The sequence below is a fragment of the Chionomys nivalis genome, chromosome X (assembly GCF_950005125.1).
Source record: "Chionomys nivalis chromosome X, mChiNiv1.1, whole genome shotgun sequence".
Lineage (NCBI taxonomy): Eukaryota > Metazoa > Chordata > Mammalia > Rodentia > Cricetidae > Chionomys > Chionomys nivalis.
In genome coordinates, this window is record NC_080112.1 from 27614684 (window position 1) to 27633526 (window position 18843).

The 18843-nt window shown below is 38.0% G+C and overlaps 1 protein-coding gene across 3 annotated transcripts in view; it reads left to right on the forward strand.

The window, feature by feature from the left end:
• The window catches only part of Otc (ornithine transcarbamylase), a 99964-nt gene extending 82873 nt beyond the window's left edge, over positions 1–17091 (forward strand). For all 3 annotated transcript variants that reach the window (XM_057759715.1, XM_057759714.1, XM_057759716.1), the window contains 5 exons: positions 1965–2087; positions 7647–7700; positions 7789–7938; positions 10904–11041; positions 16183–17091. In XM_057759715.1, coding sequence (XP_057615698.1) covers positions 1965–2087; positions 7647–7700; positions 7789–7938; positions 10904–11041; positions 16183–16242 — 525 coding nt within the window. In that variant the 3' untranslated portion in view covers positions 16243–17091. The remainder of the gene's footprint in view (positions 1–1964; positions 2088–7646; positions 7701–7788; positions 7939–10903; positions 11042–16182) is intronic.
• The last annotated feature ends 1752 nt before the right edge of the window (positions 17092–18843 follow it).

Sequence of the window (18843 nt, forward strand, 5' to 3'; positions counted from 1 at the left end):
TATGTAAATTCTACTGATCCATGAGCATGGGAAGTCTTTCCATCTTCTGATGTTTTTTCTATTTCTTTCTTCAAAGACTTGACATTTTTAATCATACAAGTCTTTCATTTGCTTAGTGAGAATTAGCACAGGATATTTCATATAATTTATGGTGATTGTAAGGGGTTTTGTTTCTCTGATTTCTTTTTTAGCCTATTTATTTCTTGTATATAAGAGGACTACTGATTTGTTGAGTTAATTTTGTATTCAGTTACTTCACTGAAGGCATATATCAACTGTAAGAGTTCCCTGCTAGAAGTTTTGCTCTTGCTTGTGTATACTATCATATCATCTGCAAATAGCAATACTTTGACTTCTTCCTTTCCAATTTATATCCCCTTGATCTCCTTCAGTTGTCTTATTGTTCCCACTAGAACTTCAAGTACTATATGGAGAGAGTAGAAAGCCTTCTCTTGTTCTTGATTTTAGTGGAGTTGCTTTGAGTTTCTCTCCATTTGGTTTGATTTTAGCTATAGGCTTGCTGTAAATTGCCATTCTTAGGTTTAGGTATGTTCGTTTTATCTCTAATCTTTCCAAGACTTTTATCATAAAGAGGCATTGGCCTTTGTCAAAGGCTTTTTCAGCATCTAATGATATGATCATATTGTTTTTTTCAGTTTTTTTTTAATATGGTCGATTACACTGACTGATTTTCATATGTTGACCCATCCCTACATCTCTGGGATGAAGCCTACTTGATCATGGTGAATGATCTTTTTGATGTGTTATGGGATTTAGTTTGCGAGTATTTTATTATTTTTATGTCTATGTTTATTACAGAATATGGTCTCTAATTTTCTTTCTTTGATGAATCCTTATGTAGTTTGGGTATCAGGGTGACTGTGGCCTCATAGAAAGAATTTGGCAATATTACTTCTGTTTCTATTTTGTGGAATAATTTTAGGAGAATTGGTTTTAGCTCTTCTTTGAAAGTCTGATAGAATTCTGTGCTAAAACTGTCCAGCACTGTTTTTCTTGGGGGGAGATATAGGGGGTTGAGAGACTTTTAAGGACTGCTTCTTAGTTTGGTCTTTTTACAGTGTCCCAGATTTCCTGGATATTTTGTGTCATGAATTTTTTATATTTAAAATTTTCTTTGACTTAGGTATCAATTTTTTTCTGTCATATCATATCTTCAATGCCTGAGATTCTCTCTCCCATGTCTTGTATTCTGTTGGTGATGCTAGCATCTATAGTTCCTGTTCACTTACCTAGATTTTTCATTTCTAGAATTCCCTCAGTTTGTGATTTCTTTATTGCTTCTACTTACATTTTTAGGTCTTAAAGAGTTTTGTTAGTTTGCTTCAACTGTTTGTTCAATTTTTTTCTTGTCTTTCTTTAAGGGATTTATTCATTTCCTCTCATTTTTTTGTCTTCTCAATGTATTTAAAGAATTTATTCATTTCCTCCTTATGAACCTGTATCATCTTCATAAAGTTGACTTTAATGTCTTTTCCTTATGTTTCAGCTGTGTTGGAATATTCAGGTGTTACCGCAGTAGGAAAGCTGGACTCTGGTGGTGACACATTGCCCTGGCTGTTGTTGGCTGTGTTCTTACACTGGTGTCTAGGCATCTGGGTTTGGAGTGATTATAGGTCTAGGTGCCTATTTCTGAGTTTGTCTTCATTGCTTGGCTTGCTTGGTCTCTGTTTCCTTTCTTGTCTTTTGGATAGGGTGGCCTATGATTGAGCAGAGGGTCTCCACCCCATTTGGGGGCTGGACCTGTGATCAAGATATTAGAACCTTTTCACTACTGTTTTGTGATCATATCATCATTTTATTGGATTTAATGCAAAATATAGTTTATTCATTCCACCAAGGCATTTATTTTGAGTGGAAAACTGTTTCCTTTATCTTAACTCTAGTAACTGTTCCATAAAAGTGAGTCTCTTCCCTATATTTAATCCCCTTTACCTCTTTTTTAGGAACACTATGGCTCTCTCAAAGGCCTTACCCTCAGCTGGATTGGGGATGGGAACAACATCCTGCACTCCATCATGATGAGTGCTGCAAAATTCGGGATGCACCTTCAAGCAGCTACTCCAAAGGTAGGAAAACTTTCTGCCCTGCAAGAACCTCCCTGTTGGTCAGATGTTAATACTAGGTAGGAACAAAGCTTCTGCCCAAGGACAGCATAGCAGAGGCTACACAATTTTAAGCTATATTACCAACTCTTCTGTGGCATGGCTATCTAGCTTAAGAGCCCAATTTTCCATTTCTATACTGGAAGCTAGTCTTGGCTGATGCCTTTTATTCCTCGAGTCTGTGATAAAAAGCACATCCAAATTATGCCTTTGAATGCCTTAATACCGGTCATTATGATGACTGGCATCTTTGTTTATTATCAACACACAGGCTGAAAAAAAAAAGCAGTGAAAAACCAGACAATGTAGAATCCTCAGTGCTTGGAAATGGTGCTATAATCGCTCTAATACAGCAATCTGATTTTTAAAAAAAAGAAAGAGAAAAAGTCAGTCTTATGTGAAGGACACATTGCTGGCATCCAGCTTAAGATTTCTAACCTCATCTCCAGGGTCTCTTGGGATTTTTAAATCTGAGTCTCATGTGTCTAGGAAAATTACCCATACATATTTTCGATCCTGATTATACACTCTCATCGAATGTGTATTTTTCATACCTTAACTCTTGCTATATAAGGAAATGGCAATTGTTGCTGCCTCTATATAGATCTAAAAGGTTCAAGAATAGAGGTAAAAGGGAGATTGTTTTTCTGGGGATTGTCCTTTTATATGGTTTGAATTCCTTAACACATAAATGTTTGATCTGCGTAATAGCATACATGCATGAATAAGTAAATTAAAATAAAGCATGCAAATCTCCCTAAAAGTAGCCCTGTGTTAAGATACCCTTGTTCCTCACAGAATGAACAGAACTTGGCAAAGGTAGGAATTAACCTAAGGGAAAGAAGCCCAAATCGACCCTGAAGGATCTGCAAGGAATGTGATAAACACCTGGACGTGCTACTCTTTTCTCCCCATTCTGTTTCTTATTTAGCTTTTGATGTTCTTTCAGGAGTCTTTTTTTTTTTTTTTTTTTTTTTTTTTTTTTGATTTTCAAGACAGGGTTTCTCTGTAGCTTTTTGGTTCCTGTCCTGGAACTAGCTCTTGTAGACCAGGCTGGTCTCGAACTCACAGAGATCCGCCTGCCTCTGCCTCCCCAGTGCTGGGATTACAGGCGTGTGCCACCACCACCCGGCTCAGGAGTCTTTTAAAAAGGAAAATTTCCCTAAAAAGAAACTATTTCAGAAACTAAGTGTTGATTCGTGGTAAGAGAATTGACCATCATATTAGGAAACTACTGTCCAGAGTGATGACCCCGTGTCGCCTAACAAGCACGTGGTTGCTAGTTCCCAGTAGTCTCGCCTGTGGCTCATTCTGAGCTGAACATAGGGGGAACTTCAAAATTTTTCTCTCTTCCTCTGCTTTTTTTTTAAAATTTGATCTTTACTTACCAACTACCAGGAGCATGAATTATAACATAAAGATAAACAGCAGAATTTTTTGAATAGTAATCACCCAGTCCTTGAGTTCCTCATGCACTTTCCCCCAAATCAAACCTGTGTCTTAGGCAAAGTTTCCTCTTTCCTCCTAACGCATCCCCGGGTAGGGATTTAGGAGACATACGGGGAACTAGTAGAAGATTTGGGAAAGGAAAGAGTCAAGGAAGTGTATCATTTATAGGGACCAACCATCCTGGTTTCCCTGGGCCTGGGTATTTCTGGAGATGAGAAATGCTAAAAATGTCCTGAGTATTTGGGAAGCCAGGATGTTTTGGTCTCCCGAGCACTGGGAAGCCAGGATGTTTTGGTCTCCCGAGCACTGGGATATGCTCAGTCAAACAGAAAGAAGCTTAACTTGATACAGCAAGTGAGGTCTAGAGTGGAAGGTATGCGTCACAATTGTCTCAATCTGGAGGCATGAGAGCAGGTTTCCCTTCTTCTGGAGCGGGTACTGCTGAGTGACAATGGGCGTAGTGGAGTGGCAAGGTCTCTGATACTTACAGGGAGAAGAGCAGCCTGGTAGCCAGAAAGTGGGCTTTCTTTAAAAAGCAGCAAGCTCTATGTTGGAAACATACTTGCGTGGCCTTTTATATCCCAAACAAGTTAACAGCAACAAAAACCCCATTACGTCATTTTCTCTACTATTAAGTCCGTCTCAGTCAGTGTGTTCTTCTCTCTTAAGTGTCTTAGGGTGGCCAAAACAAATGACCACAAATTGGGTGGCTCGCAAAGCACAGTAATACATTGTCTGAAATCTAGGTGTTGGCACAGCCGTATTCCATTTGTTACTTGGATTCTTTCTGAATTACTCCAATCCCTTCTCTTCCTCTATCATCTTCATTCTGTGTCCATATATCTCTATTTGCAAATGTTCCTGTTCTTCCAAATAATAGCGCAGTAAATTTAGGTCTACTGTCACTCACCATGACCATATATATATATAGTACTTATATATACAAAGACCCTGTTTCCAAATTAAGTTACATTCTGGGGTTCCCACTGGGCAGTGTGTGTGTATGTGTGTGTGTGTGTGTGTGTGTGTGTGCATGCACACACACGTGTGGTGCACGGGGTTCAAAGTAAGGGCCTCAAATATTCTACCTAAATACTTTGCCTCTGAGTACTGCTCTATATTTAGAGCATGACTTTTCTAAGGGCATTATTTGCACAAATGTACCTGTCATGCTGTAGAACAAATGGCAAACACATTCAATAACGGCATGCTCTGGAAGACCTCCTATTACAGCGAAGTTTAGTGACTCAGGGAGATGACCCTTGCAATAACCACCATACTCCTTTCATTTAGCACTCGCTGAAATTAAAGCTCAGATCTGACAGGTTTGAGCACATTCTCACTAGAACACTGGTCTGCAGAAAGGCTCCGCATTAAGGCAAAATGTCATTGCATTTGCTTTTACAGCTAAAATGTGCATTAACAATAATTGTTCCCTGCTATAAGGTGATTTTGGAATGGCTCCATTCTGTTGAAGAAATATACAGTTTAAACATTTGATTGCATGTCAAAAAATGTTTTATTAACATTAAGAGAAAAAATTCCAATATTATAGAGTAATTTCAGTATTGTTCTTTTACGGAAACTCATTTTAATGATAAAGTGTACCAAAAGCCACTTAAATCTTGGTGAGACCAAAGTTTTTGTTAAAAAAAAAACCCTGCTGTTAAGTCTGATAGTGCAGAAGTTGGTCCATCAATTTGTAAGTCTTTGCTTGTTATTGGAACTATTTCCCTTAAAGATAAAGCTAGGAGATTTATTGCAAATTTAAGAAACATTGCACAGCTTCCAAAGTCATAAGTAATCCATTTCCTCATGCCTCACCCAAGAATAACTTCCATGTTTAAAACTAAGTATTCTGTCCATGATTTGCGGCAGTGTTCCATAGTCATCGACGGTAATGCTTTTCATCATTGTTCTAAGTGTGTATTTATTTAGACTCGGTTTGGTAATCACCTTCTTCATCTGCTTTGAACATTTATGTAGAAGCCAACGAATGATTTAGTGCTGAAAACTGAGATGTGAGAGAAGAATCTGCCTCTGTATTCTATGTCATGGCTCAGGGTGTGCAAGGTTGGGTGATTTCCTCTCGGTTCCCTAAGCCCTTATTGATTCCTCCTCAAAGAACGATTCTTAGTCTAAGACCTGCTCTCTGAGGGCAAGACTCCATTTTCAGAGCAGTGAGCACCTGGTGTAATATCCAGGTCTCTTTTCTCATGTTTACCGGTATGACTGATCACAACATGTGTTACCAAATTCACAAATCTTTATTAATTACTTTCCCCCAAACCCCATAAACCGGGCACCAAAAGCTCATGGCAGTGGGAACAGAGCAAAGCTTCCTTTAAAATGTCTGCAGTTATCATAATCAATATCTTGGCAATTTCTTTCCTCTAGAATCTGATGGTGGGAGAACTATGGTAGATAAGTATGGGTAAAGAAGCCAGATTTCAAATGAATGCACCTGGCCATGCCTGACACAAGCTGAGGTTCTTGGACAGCAGACTTTGAGAGTTTAAGTGTGTAGGATGTATAAAATGCCCATGACAGCATGTTCTTGAAATCGATGGCCGTGGCAAAGAGCAGGGTAAGGATGCAGTCGTGTGCAGGGGGAGAAGTTGGGCTATGATGTGGTCCCAGCCCACAGATTCAGTAGACCTACAGAGCATTTTGCATATGGAATGATCACTTGGAACTGTCTGGGCACGTGCAGAGAGCTCTGATTTTCCTATCTTCATGTCAATCAGTCCTTGAATCTGTGGGGCCCTAGAAGGCTGTGTTTGCTTGAGTGTAGCTAAGTCAGTGTCCAAAGGGGGCTGACAGATGAAGCCACCTGCTAGCATCACCATGGAAACAGAGAGGAGTACATCCTTTAATTGTGATTACCCATATCAGTGAGGTGTGAAGGGGATACCGCAACATTCAGCAAAAATCAATACTTAAAATGTACAACAATTGATTTATGATAAATGCTTAGAATTCAAAAACTGAGAAAGATGGAGGAGGGGGAGCGTAATTGTGGGGATTGAACTGCCACGAATCCTATATGGAGGCATTGGAGATGAGGCTAGAGTCTGTGAGCGGACATGTTATGATGAAAACGCCCACCAGAAGGAGGTGTTCAAGGGTGAAAGGCTGGTATGGCAGAAAAGGGCAAACATATGTACAGGGACGCCAAGAAGATTGGCTTTCCTGTGGGAGTACAGTAAGAAAAATTAAAGGAGATGGAAGCCCGGATGTAGCCAGAGGCTGGAGACTCATAATCAGCTTTGACATAAGGAGCACGTACTAACCAATTGACACTGCTGTCAACAAAACAGGCAAGAGGGTGGGGGAAGCTGTTCATGGTTGCATGGCAATAGCTTTAGCCACTTTAGTCACCAGCAGACTGTCCATTAGTGCTAGGACTAGGGTAAGCAAACAAGACCCCCCAACATGCAAATGCATTTAATCCTAAGACTGAGTGCCTCTTCATAGGCACCTTGCTTTACCGCTCCAAACCATTCGAAATGGCGTATCAAAACAAGTCGCACTCCCTTGGAAAAGAATAAGGCAAGAGCCATTAGTATTTAGCTGGAGTGCTCACAGGAGACTTTTCTGGGGAGCAGCCATTCAGACTGAGACTTCAAAAAATTGTTCATGGAATGGATGACGAAAAGTATGTCAGTTAGAGAAAAAAGAGCTTTGTGTGCAAAGGCACAGATAAAAAAGCACTAGACTGGACAAGTTTGTATTTAACACTCTTATTCCATTGAAAGGTCAAAGAGAACTCTGTCATGAGCTAGAAAAATACCATGCTCTTTATTTGTCTTTACAATTGAGGAAGACAGAGATAGTCCAGAAAAGGTGGACCAATTGTTTGCCTTTTTAAAGTCCAAAGGACAGCATGAAAGCCAATGGCTCTGCTGAACATGGAACACCTTTTAAAAAGCGAAGAGAGAGGCTATTCTTGAGCTTTATTTTGTTTTATCTTAAGTCATTAGGTATGTGATAGGTATACAATATATTCAATCGTGTCATAGATAATTAAATGATCTAACTGCCTAAATAACAGCTATTTTTTGACTCTTGCAGGGTTATGAGCCGGATCCTAATATAGTCAAGCAGGCAGAGCAGTATGCCAAGGAGGTATGCTCTCTCTTCTTGTAATATTTGAATTGCTTTTTGTTGTCCCATGAAGTTTTAGTTTTTTAACCAGTTAATTTCTCTGTGCTAGAATGGTACCAAGCTGTCAATGACGAATGATCCATTGGAAGCAGCACGCGGCGGCAATGTATTAATTACAGACACTTGGATAAGTATGGGGCAAGAGGAGGAGAAGAAAAAGCGTCTTCAGGCTTTCCAGGGTTACCAGGTCACGATGAAGGTACACACTGCTGCTTCTCTGAAGGTTCATTAGCTGCATTCATGAAGACTAGCACCACCCCAGCCCTCATTCTCTTTAGGGACAGTAGACTGACCTATTCCCTATTAAGATCCCATCAATTCATCATGATCTCTGTCCTCCCAAACATAGCCTATGGGGAAAAAACACTTATGAAACCTGGGCTGTAGAGAAAAGTAAGTTTTCCCCCTCTAACAACAACAGAGATCCCAAAATGCTTTACTGTGTGTAAGTTCGGGAGCACTGGGTTACTTCAGGTGCATGCGATTTCTTAAGCTTTCTCCCATAAGAAGAGCCCACAACTGTGCTTGCCAGGCTAGTTCTTGCTTTTCCTTTCTAATGTCTCTCAAATTCATGATAGCTTTGCCAACCCTCCCTAGGCACTCTAAGGGACACCCCTTCAATCTAATGCCTTCCAGGAAAATCAGAAAAACTGCATATCAAACTTCGCTTCCTGACTGCCTCCTTCCTTTCCTCGCCTCTGCCTTTTGTTGTCTGCAGTGTTGGACACTGGCGTGGAGCCCAGGGCCTAGTGAATGTTAGGCAAGGAACTCTACCACCAGACTCTACCTTCCTCCACACACCCTGCTTCAGTCAGTCTTGAGCAATCATCAGAATGGCCTGTGTGCATTGCTGGAAGGCGGCAACCCCAGGGATTCTGACTCAGTAGCTCCTGCACATAGGAATTTGCATCTTATCAGATTCCCAGATGATGCAGTTCTGCTACTTGAGGGCCCAACTTTGAGAACCTCTGTTGAAAGCATACCCCAAAATGACAGGAGCACACTGGGATGGAGAAGTCATTACACAGATGCACAAAAATTATGGAAAAAGTAACAGAAATATTTTTCTTATTACATATCAAATAGAATGGAAGCTTGGAAAACAAAGAAAAACTGCCCCCCCCTTTTAACAAGGTACATAACCAACATGTTTACTTTTTCTCTCTCTACCTCTCTCTCAACGGTGATTATGTTCACAGAAAGCTACTATTTACTAATACAATGTGGTTCTTTTCAGCCCTTTTCTGCATATTTACATATGTTTGCCCATTTGCATACAAATACTGATTTGATTTTTTGATACATGGTCCTTTAGACATATTATTCTCACTTGTTTTTTTCACTTAGGTAAAATTAGATTTTCTTATCAATTCATATAGATATTTTTAGTTTTGTAAAAATGTATTTACTTTCATTTTTATTTTATGTTTATGGGTTTTTTGCCTCCATGTATGTCTGTGCACCGCTTTCATGCAGTGCCCATTGAGGTCACAAGAGAGCACTGGATCCCCTAGAACTGGAGTTACAGACAATTGGGAATCACCTTGTAGGTGCTAGGAATCGAACCCAGCTCCTTCCTCTCTAGCAGAGCAGCCAGTACTCTTAACTGCTGACCCATCTCTCCAGCCCCTGGGGATTTTTAAATGGATTTTTTTTTTATTGAGGAGCAGCATGCATTTAAATAAAAAAAGCACAAAGCATAAGTATAAAGATGATTCTGTTTCCACAAAGTGAATTTATTTCCAGCATCTCGATGGAGAAACATCACCAGTATCCCTGACCCTTCCAGTCACAGCTCAGTTCTGTAGTTAACTCTATTTAGATATTTTATTCTTTGCAGTACTGCCCATAGAATCTGAAGTACAAGTGACTGATAATTTTGTCCATAATAATTCCTACTGATATATTAATGGAAGTATTTTTAAAATCCTAATTTCAAACAGTTCTACAATGAACAACCTTATTCATAGTTCCTTATAAAGCATTGCTAGAGAATAAGATGCTGAAGGAAGAATTTTTGTGTTCTGTGTTATATACTTTAAAAAATACCAGTGATACTCTTCCAAGCAGAGTGAATAGTTTAAACTCTTCTAGATATATATTATTTTTCTTTCTCCATACATCCTTGTTATTTACATTTTATATCTTGTGATTTTTAAAATTTGCCGTATTTCTGGTTATGCTAAGATATTTTCATATGTATTGGTCATTTCCATTTCTATGTCTTTACATTGCTATCATATTGTTACTTGGTTTCTAGTCCCCTTTTGTCTCTGTTGATAGGAGCCTTTTATACATTATGGTTAATCTTTTGTCATTATGTTTCAAATATTTGGTGGAACTATTTTAACTTACCTATGCTTTGCCTCCTGCTTGCCTTGGGTGATTTTCTGATTCTGGTACTGTAAGCTTGCAGAATAATAATTTTCCTGATGTATGACAGGTATAAATGTTACTTCCTTTCCACCTCATTTTCCAGTACTTTAGAAGCTCAATTATTCTCAACTTAAAAGTGAAATAAAATTTTAGTACAAAGGCAGTAATTTTGAGGAAAGAAAGCATGAGGCAATGTAGGCTTGAATCTGTAAGTGAAGAAATGGAAATGGATGGGGGGATGTTACTTCTGGGAATTAACTGCGGATGAAAATTGAGAGTCATAGCACATTTGCATTGGGAAGAAAATAACTGGAGCAGAATGCTCGGAATCCTTTTTAATGTACTCCTACCTCACTGCTTTCTTCAAAATTATTTTAATTTGTGACAAGGTAATTCAAATGCTAACACTTGTAATTTGAAAAAAAGCTCAAAATATAATACCATTGCATCAAAGTAACTTCTTTGTATATTGGCACCTTTTGCTACCAACTACATATGAGAACTGAAATTGGCCATTGCCCTTCTAGACAGAATATCAGAAAAGTGAATTACTGGTTTAACTTGAAGTGGTGATCTCTCAAATGTAAAAGAGTGACTACAAAATGCCATAGGTTAAAGGAATTAATTCAGTATTGGTGTCTTTAACCAAAACCTTCACTCTATCCTTTGTTTTGTAGTGATACATTAGGCCAGGACAACCGTGTCAGTAAAAATACTGAAGAAGAGACATATGACTGCCACATAGAAGAGTTGATACTTAAAATGCCATCTTATCCCCATCTCTTTAGACTGCTAAAGTTGCTGCGTCTGACTGGACGTTTTTACACTGCTTGCCTAGAAAGCCGGAAGAAGTGGATGATGAAGTGTTTTATTCTCCACGGTCATTAGTGTTCCCAGAGGCAGAAAATAGAAAGTGGACAATCATGGTAAGGAAAAGGGTGTGTGTGGAAGGGTAAGAAAGTTTGAAAGTCGAAGTGTGCTTGCAACTTGGCAATCCATGCTTTTGGGTAAAGAAGCAACCAAGGCTACCCAACTCTACTGATTGCTCATATGGCATCTGCTTTTCATTTTAAAATTATACTTTAATTAGTTTTGAGTGTACAGAGGTGGCACATATTTATCACGGTTTATAATTGGAGACCAGGGGAGTTTTTTTTTTTTCCCCTTTTTTGCAGAAGTCAGTTCGTTACTTTTGCCATGTGGGTCTTCGGGCCTTATGTTTGCTGGCAAGTTGTCTCTACTTGCTGAGCCATTTTGCCAGCCTAGTATCTATCTAGTTTTGTTCAGAAAGTTAATAAGTCAGTATTTCTTATTAGCATACATAGTATATTTTAATGAACTAAAATTGATCTCCTTCCAAATTCATCAATTTTAGTCAAAATTCTAACTACTGTAAGAACTAACTACTCTTACTGGCCAACTGTTACATATTATAGAATTTTTAGATTCTAATCTGCCTGTGTTCAGTGAAGCTGCTAATTCAGTGCCTGCTATAAAATGGATTTTAAAAATCCATTTCCTTCTTTCTCTTCTTTTTCTTGTTCATTCTTTTCTTGATACCTTAATCAAATGATTGAAGTTCTCCGTTTGAGTTTGGCCATATAGATATATGTGTTTATAGATATAGAATATTTCCAAAATTTATATCAAATTTTGCTTCAGAAGTTTTTTGTCCCTTTCAGACAAAGCCATTGATCATTTTTATCACCGATATGCTGAGAAATATTAACCTTAAAAACTGCTTTGCAATATTCAGTGGGAAATTTCTCTGGCAAACTGAATACACACATGCTATAAGTTAGCTTCACCATTTTTAATTGGTTTAACCGATTTCAACTACTATACACTCAGAGTCTTAACTGCAAACAACAGACTCCATCCTATGTAGATTATGAAGATTTTTAATCTCTTGGGAGAGGGGATTCAGTGAATCATCATGGAGCACCACATAGCAAAGACATCACAGGTAGAGAAATTACCCCAAACCACTGTGGGTGTTCTATAGCCAGAAAAATCCAGACACACCCACCCACAGCCATTGGACTCAGATGCACTAGCTGGAACAGATACTTCTACCTGCACATGGAACAGAAGAAGAGTCAGTCATTCAGAGAATGACTTCCATTGTGTGTCGTCCACTTGTATTTCCACGTCTTCAGTGGATAGAACTCATTACCATTCCTATACTAAAGCTTCAAGGAAATATAGAGAACACAGTATTAGCTTCTAATAATCACCATAGTAGAGAAAAGCAAGTTGAGAAGGATTACCTTTTTATTTTTTGTTTACCTATCAGTGAGTAGAGGATCATTGTAAACATTAACTAATCCATGAAATGTTTAGTATAGTGGCTAACATGTTATAAGCTAGTCTCTGAAGATTTAGTGTTCATTTCACTCACCCAAGTATCTTGTTAAGTGAAGGTTTATGTTTCCTAGTTCAGAGATGAAGCTGGATAGTTGGTGTTTCTAATGAGAACCTAGATAATTCAGGTGCCATTGTATTATGGACCACCATTTGGGTATTAAAGATCTAGATGGTGAAAAATAGAAAATGGAAGCTCTCCAACATTTAACTTAGAAAAAGACAGAAAATTTCCTCCTCGGATTCTATTTTTTATCAGAGAGCAATTAAAGTTGCCAAAGATGATCCAAGTAAATCTGTTAAGGAAGGTTGTAGAAATACTGGGGGAAATGCTTTTTAAAGTTCTAAAAATCTCAAATATGGAGATAGTCTATGTTTCTGAACTTTGAAAGCTTATTACACAGCATGTTTAAATTCAGGTTACTTTTAAATAAATGTATAATGTATTGATGTGGTTCAAACGTTTATAAGACATACATTCATACAATGAATATTTGTACCCCACTTTATCCATCTAGGTCATACTGTTGTTTCACCATCCCCTTTGCCTTTGAATACTGTCATTAGGAAAAGACTTATCTTAATGAAATCTAGAAGGTAGAACTATGTTAAAAATGAATATAGAGAGTCTAAAGTTCAAAGAATACTGAACTGGCTATGAAGAAACATCTTCTACCAAAGTGTTTCAATGCAGACCATCTGTGTCATCTTGGAGAAGTTGTCCCAATCTTCTCACACATAAAATGAGCTCACGGAGTCATAGAGATTACAAATGAGACTTCATTTTATTTAGGGCACTAATGTCATCAATCGGCTACTTGGAGTCCTGTGTGAAAGGAAATTTTGTGTCTGTGGTGTAGAACAAAAAGTGGGGGCATAACTGGTTAATTAACAAGCTTGGCATGAATGATGAAAAGGTAGCAGCGCATGGCTGTCCTCCTTGTGTCTATGCTGGAGGATTTGGAGGTCCCTAGGAGTTTAGTTCATTTCAGCCACATGATTTGAGCTTTCAAACTTTGCCAGATGCTCTGTCAGGCATCAGGGGATTTAAAATAAAAATACAAGAGACTAATATGCAGCCCTCACATAGCCTGTTACAATTTCTAAGTGCAGAACACGTTCAAGCAAAATGAGACCTTGGAGGTCATCCAGACTGCATCCACGTTTTATAGGCAATAAAATTATTCTCTGCTTGTCCATAATGGTCACGGTGATAATTTTTACAGGATGCTCTAAATGGACAATATCCTACAATTGTTCCACCAGTCCAGGAGCCACTAGGTACACATAGCTATTTAAATTTATATTAAACTTAATAAATTGAAGATTCAATTTCTCGGTCAAACTAACCTCAAAACCCACAGTTCAACACTGTCTGTAGCTAGTAGCTACCATATTAGACAGCACAGGCAGTGTCTTTTCATCACTGCAGACAGTTCTATTGAGCAGCACGACTCTAGGGAATGATTTTCTACTATATAACTTCCTTTAAAATCAAGATGGAAGGAAGCAGAAAAGATACGACCTTGCTTCCATGTCTGAGATGCATACAATGACAACTGAAAGATACAGAACATAGATCTTCTTCCTAAAATGTGTAAGGCCCTTTGTAGGGTCCCCTCCACATTAAGTACTTTCCCACACATCTATTCCCAGCATTCTCATGAACAAACCATTCTCTCCATAGTGCACAGGTCTTTAGGTCCTTTCATTTAGCATTTAGCAACATTAACAAAAGGCACCCTTTCCTCTCCAGAGAGTTTGGTTTTGTATTTTTGTGTAATTAGTAAGAAAGCAATACTTATAAAACTCCTGGTATATTTTTTTCCACTGTCTACATTTTTTAACCCATGCTACTAAAGTAACCTGAAGAAACCCTTGAAAATGCACATACTTAAAAGCTCTGTTATCTGGATGGCCCTTAAGTATGGAACACCTTTACAAATACAATTCACAGTAATTGAAATCATTCACTCCTCTCCAAGCTGGAATTGGCAGATTAAATACACTATGACCAGTTAAATTGCAATTTCAGATAAACAATGTATTTTAATATAAACATATTCCATATAGTATTTAGAATATGTGTATAGTAAAAATGTACTGTTTAGATGACATCTCTATGTAAGTGTAACTTTTAATTTGAGTCTGTCTGGAAACACTATTTTTAATTGTGTGTGTGTGTCATCAGCTTGACATGTTGTATGACTATGAGCAATAAAGGAGAACTGAAGATGCAGACCTAACCTATAAACCCCTAAAAGAACTTAAACAGTTTTTCCTGTTACATATTTTTATCCTAGAATGACATCCCTGGGTCCTTTTTATCAATGTCTCTCTTTACCAAGGCCTCCCTAGGCTGCTTACTCTTACTTGATTCTTCAGCATCTTTTTAAACACTTTCAAATATTGTCTAAAAGTAATACCTTGTATTTTTATATCTTTGTCTATTGTTCTCCTACTGAAATGAGAGAAAAAAGATCATTCCTAAGAACAATGACCATGTCTGTGATGTTCTGAATTATGCCTAGAAGCATGCTTGCAACACATCCTAAATATGTATTCAAAGCATTTTGGTTTTTTACCCTAAATGCAGTATATTATACTGGTTTGGGGATGTATGCTTTTAAAAATGAGTTTAAATTCAGTCCTCTGATCTTTGGAAAATATCTTAATTTCATTTAACTAGATTTTCTCACTTGAAAAATCTGAGGCTAAAAGGAGAAGCAAAGTCCAATGGTCTTGAGGATTTAGTGAGGCAAGAGTTATCTGAGCACAGAAATCACATTCCTAGGACAATCAAGTACAGATCCACTTCTTACCACCAACCATTCAGAAGAATTGCACCTCATCTTTATTGTTTACACTTCATATCTCTTACCACTTCATATAATACAAAAGGTTTTAAAGTGGTGTGATGATGTACAGAAACCACTCAGCATAAGTTAGATGTTTGAAAGGACATTCATGGAGCTGGAGAGATAGCTCCGCAGTTAGGAATGCATACTGCTTTTGCAGAAGACACGAGTGTAGTTCCCAGCATCCACAAAAGGAGTACTTGATGTGTGTGTGTGTGTGTGTGTGTGTGTGTTCACTATTAGTCTTTCTGATAAATTTCTACTGTCCCTAGCATGGATATTGGGGAGAGTTAAGTAAAACCAACAGTAACTGTTTGTGGTTGACAGCCCAAGAGCAAGTTACACTCCTGTCTATAGAGCTACTCCTCTTTTCCAGAGGACAGAAATTCAGAGAGCAAGCATTATTCATTAGCCTAAATAGTTTACATTTATTACTTACATATGACTTCTACCAAACTTCTCTAGGTTCCAAGTGTCCAAATCATGGAGTAAACATGAGGAACTGGGCTAGAAGGGATTATTTGGTCATAAAACCAGCCAGTGTCCATGTCCTGACTACTGACTGGAACACCCAATCATTGCGAGCACCGTGACATCACATTTCAAGGGAAATGAGTCCTAAGTAAACAGGGAGTTTATGCATATATTTGGGTCTGTCTAATGTCTTAGGATCTTCCTTTATCCAAACAAAAGGAAATATCCGTTGAAAACTGTTCTTTTATTGTGGCCTTGGGAAAAGACACTTTAGGTGTGAAAAACTGAAACCTAATTTTCTTGGTTTAGGTCCCAAGGCAGAGTTATACTAATGCTTATCCATTTCTTTCTCTTTTTTTATGTCATCCCAGGCTGTCATGGTATCCCTGCTGACAGACTACTCACCTGTGCTCCAGAAGCCAAAGTTTTGACGCTGCGATACATCCCAAGAGAAAACCAATGCTCTTTAGCAACAGCATAAGTCAGTTTATGGGAAAAGAGAAGAATTTAAAATGTAAACAAATCCCTAATATATGGTATGAGAAACATATGTTATTTGTTTGTTATTGTGAGACTTTCTTGAAGCCTGTAGTTTAAGTGCCAACTCACTTTAATATCTGCTTGACTGGGTTTAAACTCACTCTTTAGTTCACCATTCTGAATTACATTTGGGTATCATACTAATTATCATACAGAGTTCCTTCTATTAAACATAAAACACTATGCTTGCAATGCATAATGTCTAACTCATTAAATGTAATCTGTGCTTATTACCTTAATAAGTGATCATTCGTGCTCATTTATAAATAAACATTTGCCAGGCTGTCAGCTACTAAGAGGTCTGTAGGCTATGGCCATGGGCCTTAAGACCAATGAGGAAGTTAAACGACAGACATCCAGCAAATAGAATACAATTTTCAGGCCAATGAGGAAGACGGGCACACAGAGATCATGACATTCTTTAAAAATAACAACTTGACCATACTGAAGGTTTTCAACCACTTATGGGAAGATGGGAGTCCTTCAAGAGCATCCATCTCTCTGTGCCCATCAATCATGAAGTATTGACTACTTCATGGTACAAGTGGGAGAAAGCTCTGTTAGCATGTGGTAAAACCGTGAGTACCCATCTAGGAATGCAGGTCCATTAGAAACATGTAGCCCTTGATTCTGAGTTTTCCAGTAAGAGCAATTTAATTCTTTCACACTTGTGTTTATCACAAATCTACTCATACCACAATCGACTATTTCTGTAAATATACTGTTTGTCCTATTTTAGCTTGTCATTTTCAATTTGAATAAATCTCTTATGTAGATGGTCAAAATTTGTGTCATCAAATGACTATGATATGATTTTAAATGTTTTAATTGAAATTCTAAATAATATAGGTGGTTTTTCTTTAAAAATAACAATTTTACACAGAACCAAATAATGTAATTTACTTTATATTCCACCTCTATTTTAAAAAAATGTTTTCAGTCTGGTTGACTGATATTCTTTGGCAGACATTTATGACTTAAATGAATAAGCAAGAGATAAATAAAAATTAGATTTACAACGAAGATACAATAAAACATTATTCTGTAATATCATGAAAAATATCAAACTTTGCAGTAAATGTCAAAAGTGACCTTCACATCTATTGAAGTTTATTGGAAGCACTTAAAAGAGAAATAGAATGAAGTTTGCTGGAAAATCTTCCAGCAAAGAATATTGGAACAATCCAACCCGCAGGTACTCCATGGACTATGAAGGTTCACCTTCAAACATTAAAGGTAATGAGGCGAGGGCAATGGCTCAGTACCTGCCACATACACATGAGGATCTGAATTCCGATTTCCAACTCCACGTTGAAAAAGCCAGGTGTGGTTTGTGTGTGTGTAACCCTAACACAGCCAGGGGGGAATTGGGGCATGGGAACAGGCCAATACCCAGAGCTCACTGGACAGTCAGTCTGACTTGTAGGTGAGTACCAGGTTTAGTGAATGGATCCATCTCCAAAGATAATGTGGGGAGCCACTGAGGAAGACAGCAGATGTTGACCTTCGACATTCATACCCACACATGGACAAATACTTATGCACATACACAAAGCCATTGTCTTCTAAGTACCAGATGCTCTCCCATGGTGATAGGCTCTCATACTTTACCTGAGTGAGCCACATGCATGGGCTAGTGTTCTTCCTCCACAGAAATAACTTGAAATCTTTTTTTTATTAAAAAAAATGATGTAGTTAGTTTTTTCCTAAGAATTTTCCAACTGTTCTGTTCCACATGATTTAACTTCTATTTTAAACAAAACTGGAAAGAAATTGTTAGCTCTGAAAACTTTTCATTCTAAGAAAGCATTATTTGTATCATCAGAAAAAATTGTGGAAGAAGAAAGCTTGACCTTAAAGTTTTTCTCAATGCTATTTTGATTTTCTTACACTTTCCTCCTTACTCAGCTGCCCTTTATGAAACCACCAAACTCCAAAGATTAACAAAACTCTAACAGTGACCCCTGGGCCCCTAGCATATATAAGAAATACTATCCATTTAATTAACAAAAGTAGCCAAAGAGTTATTTTCTAACAAGCTCTCTGTAACACTGTGACATTGGAAATAGAAAAAGTACACTTAATTGCACTCCAGTGATTTCTACATTGGGAAAGAATCTTCAGTAGGTTTTATTTTATTTTATTTTTTGGTGATCAATTTTAGTTACTTCCAGAAAACCAATTTAATGTCAGATAATTCTAATGTACATATTTCTAATGACTTGATTAATATAGGATCCCAGGCTAGAAACAGCTTCCCAGAGCAACAACTGATGGCATGTTATACTGCTTCCTTCCTGCCTCGCTATGACAAAAGTACCTGGCAAAAACAACCTAAAAGAGGTGTTTATTGTGGCTTGCCTCCCAAAGGTGCTGCTGGGAAGGCACGGCAGAACAAGTGGTCTTGGTGGCAGGACCTTGAAGTTTGTTCATATCTGGACAGTTCAGGGAGCAAACAGCTTAGGGTGGACATAGAACCCGGGCTATAATCG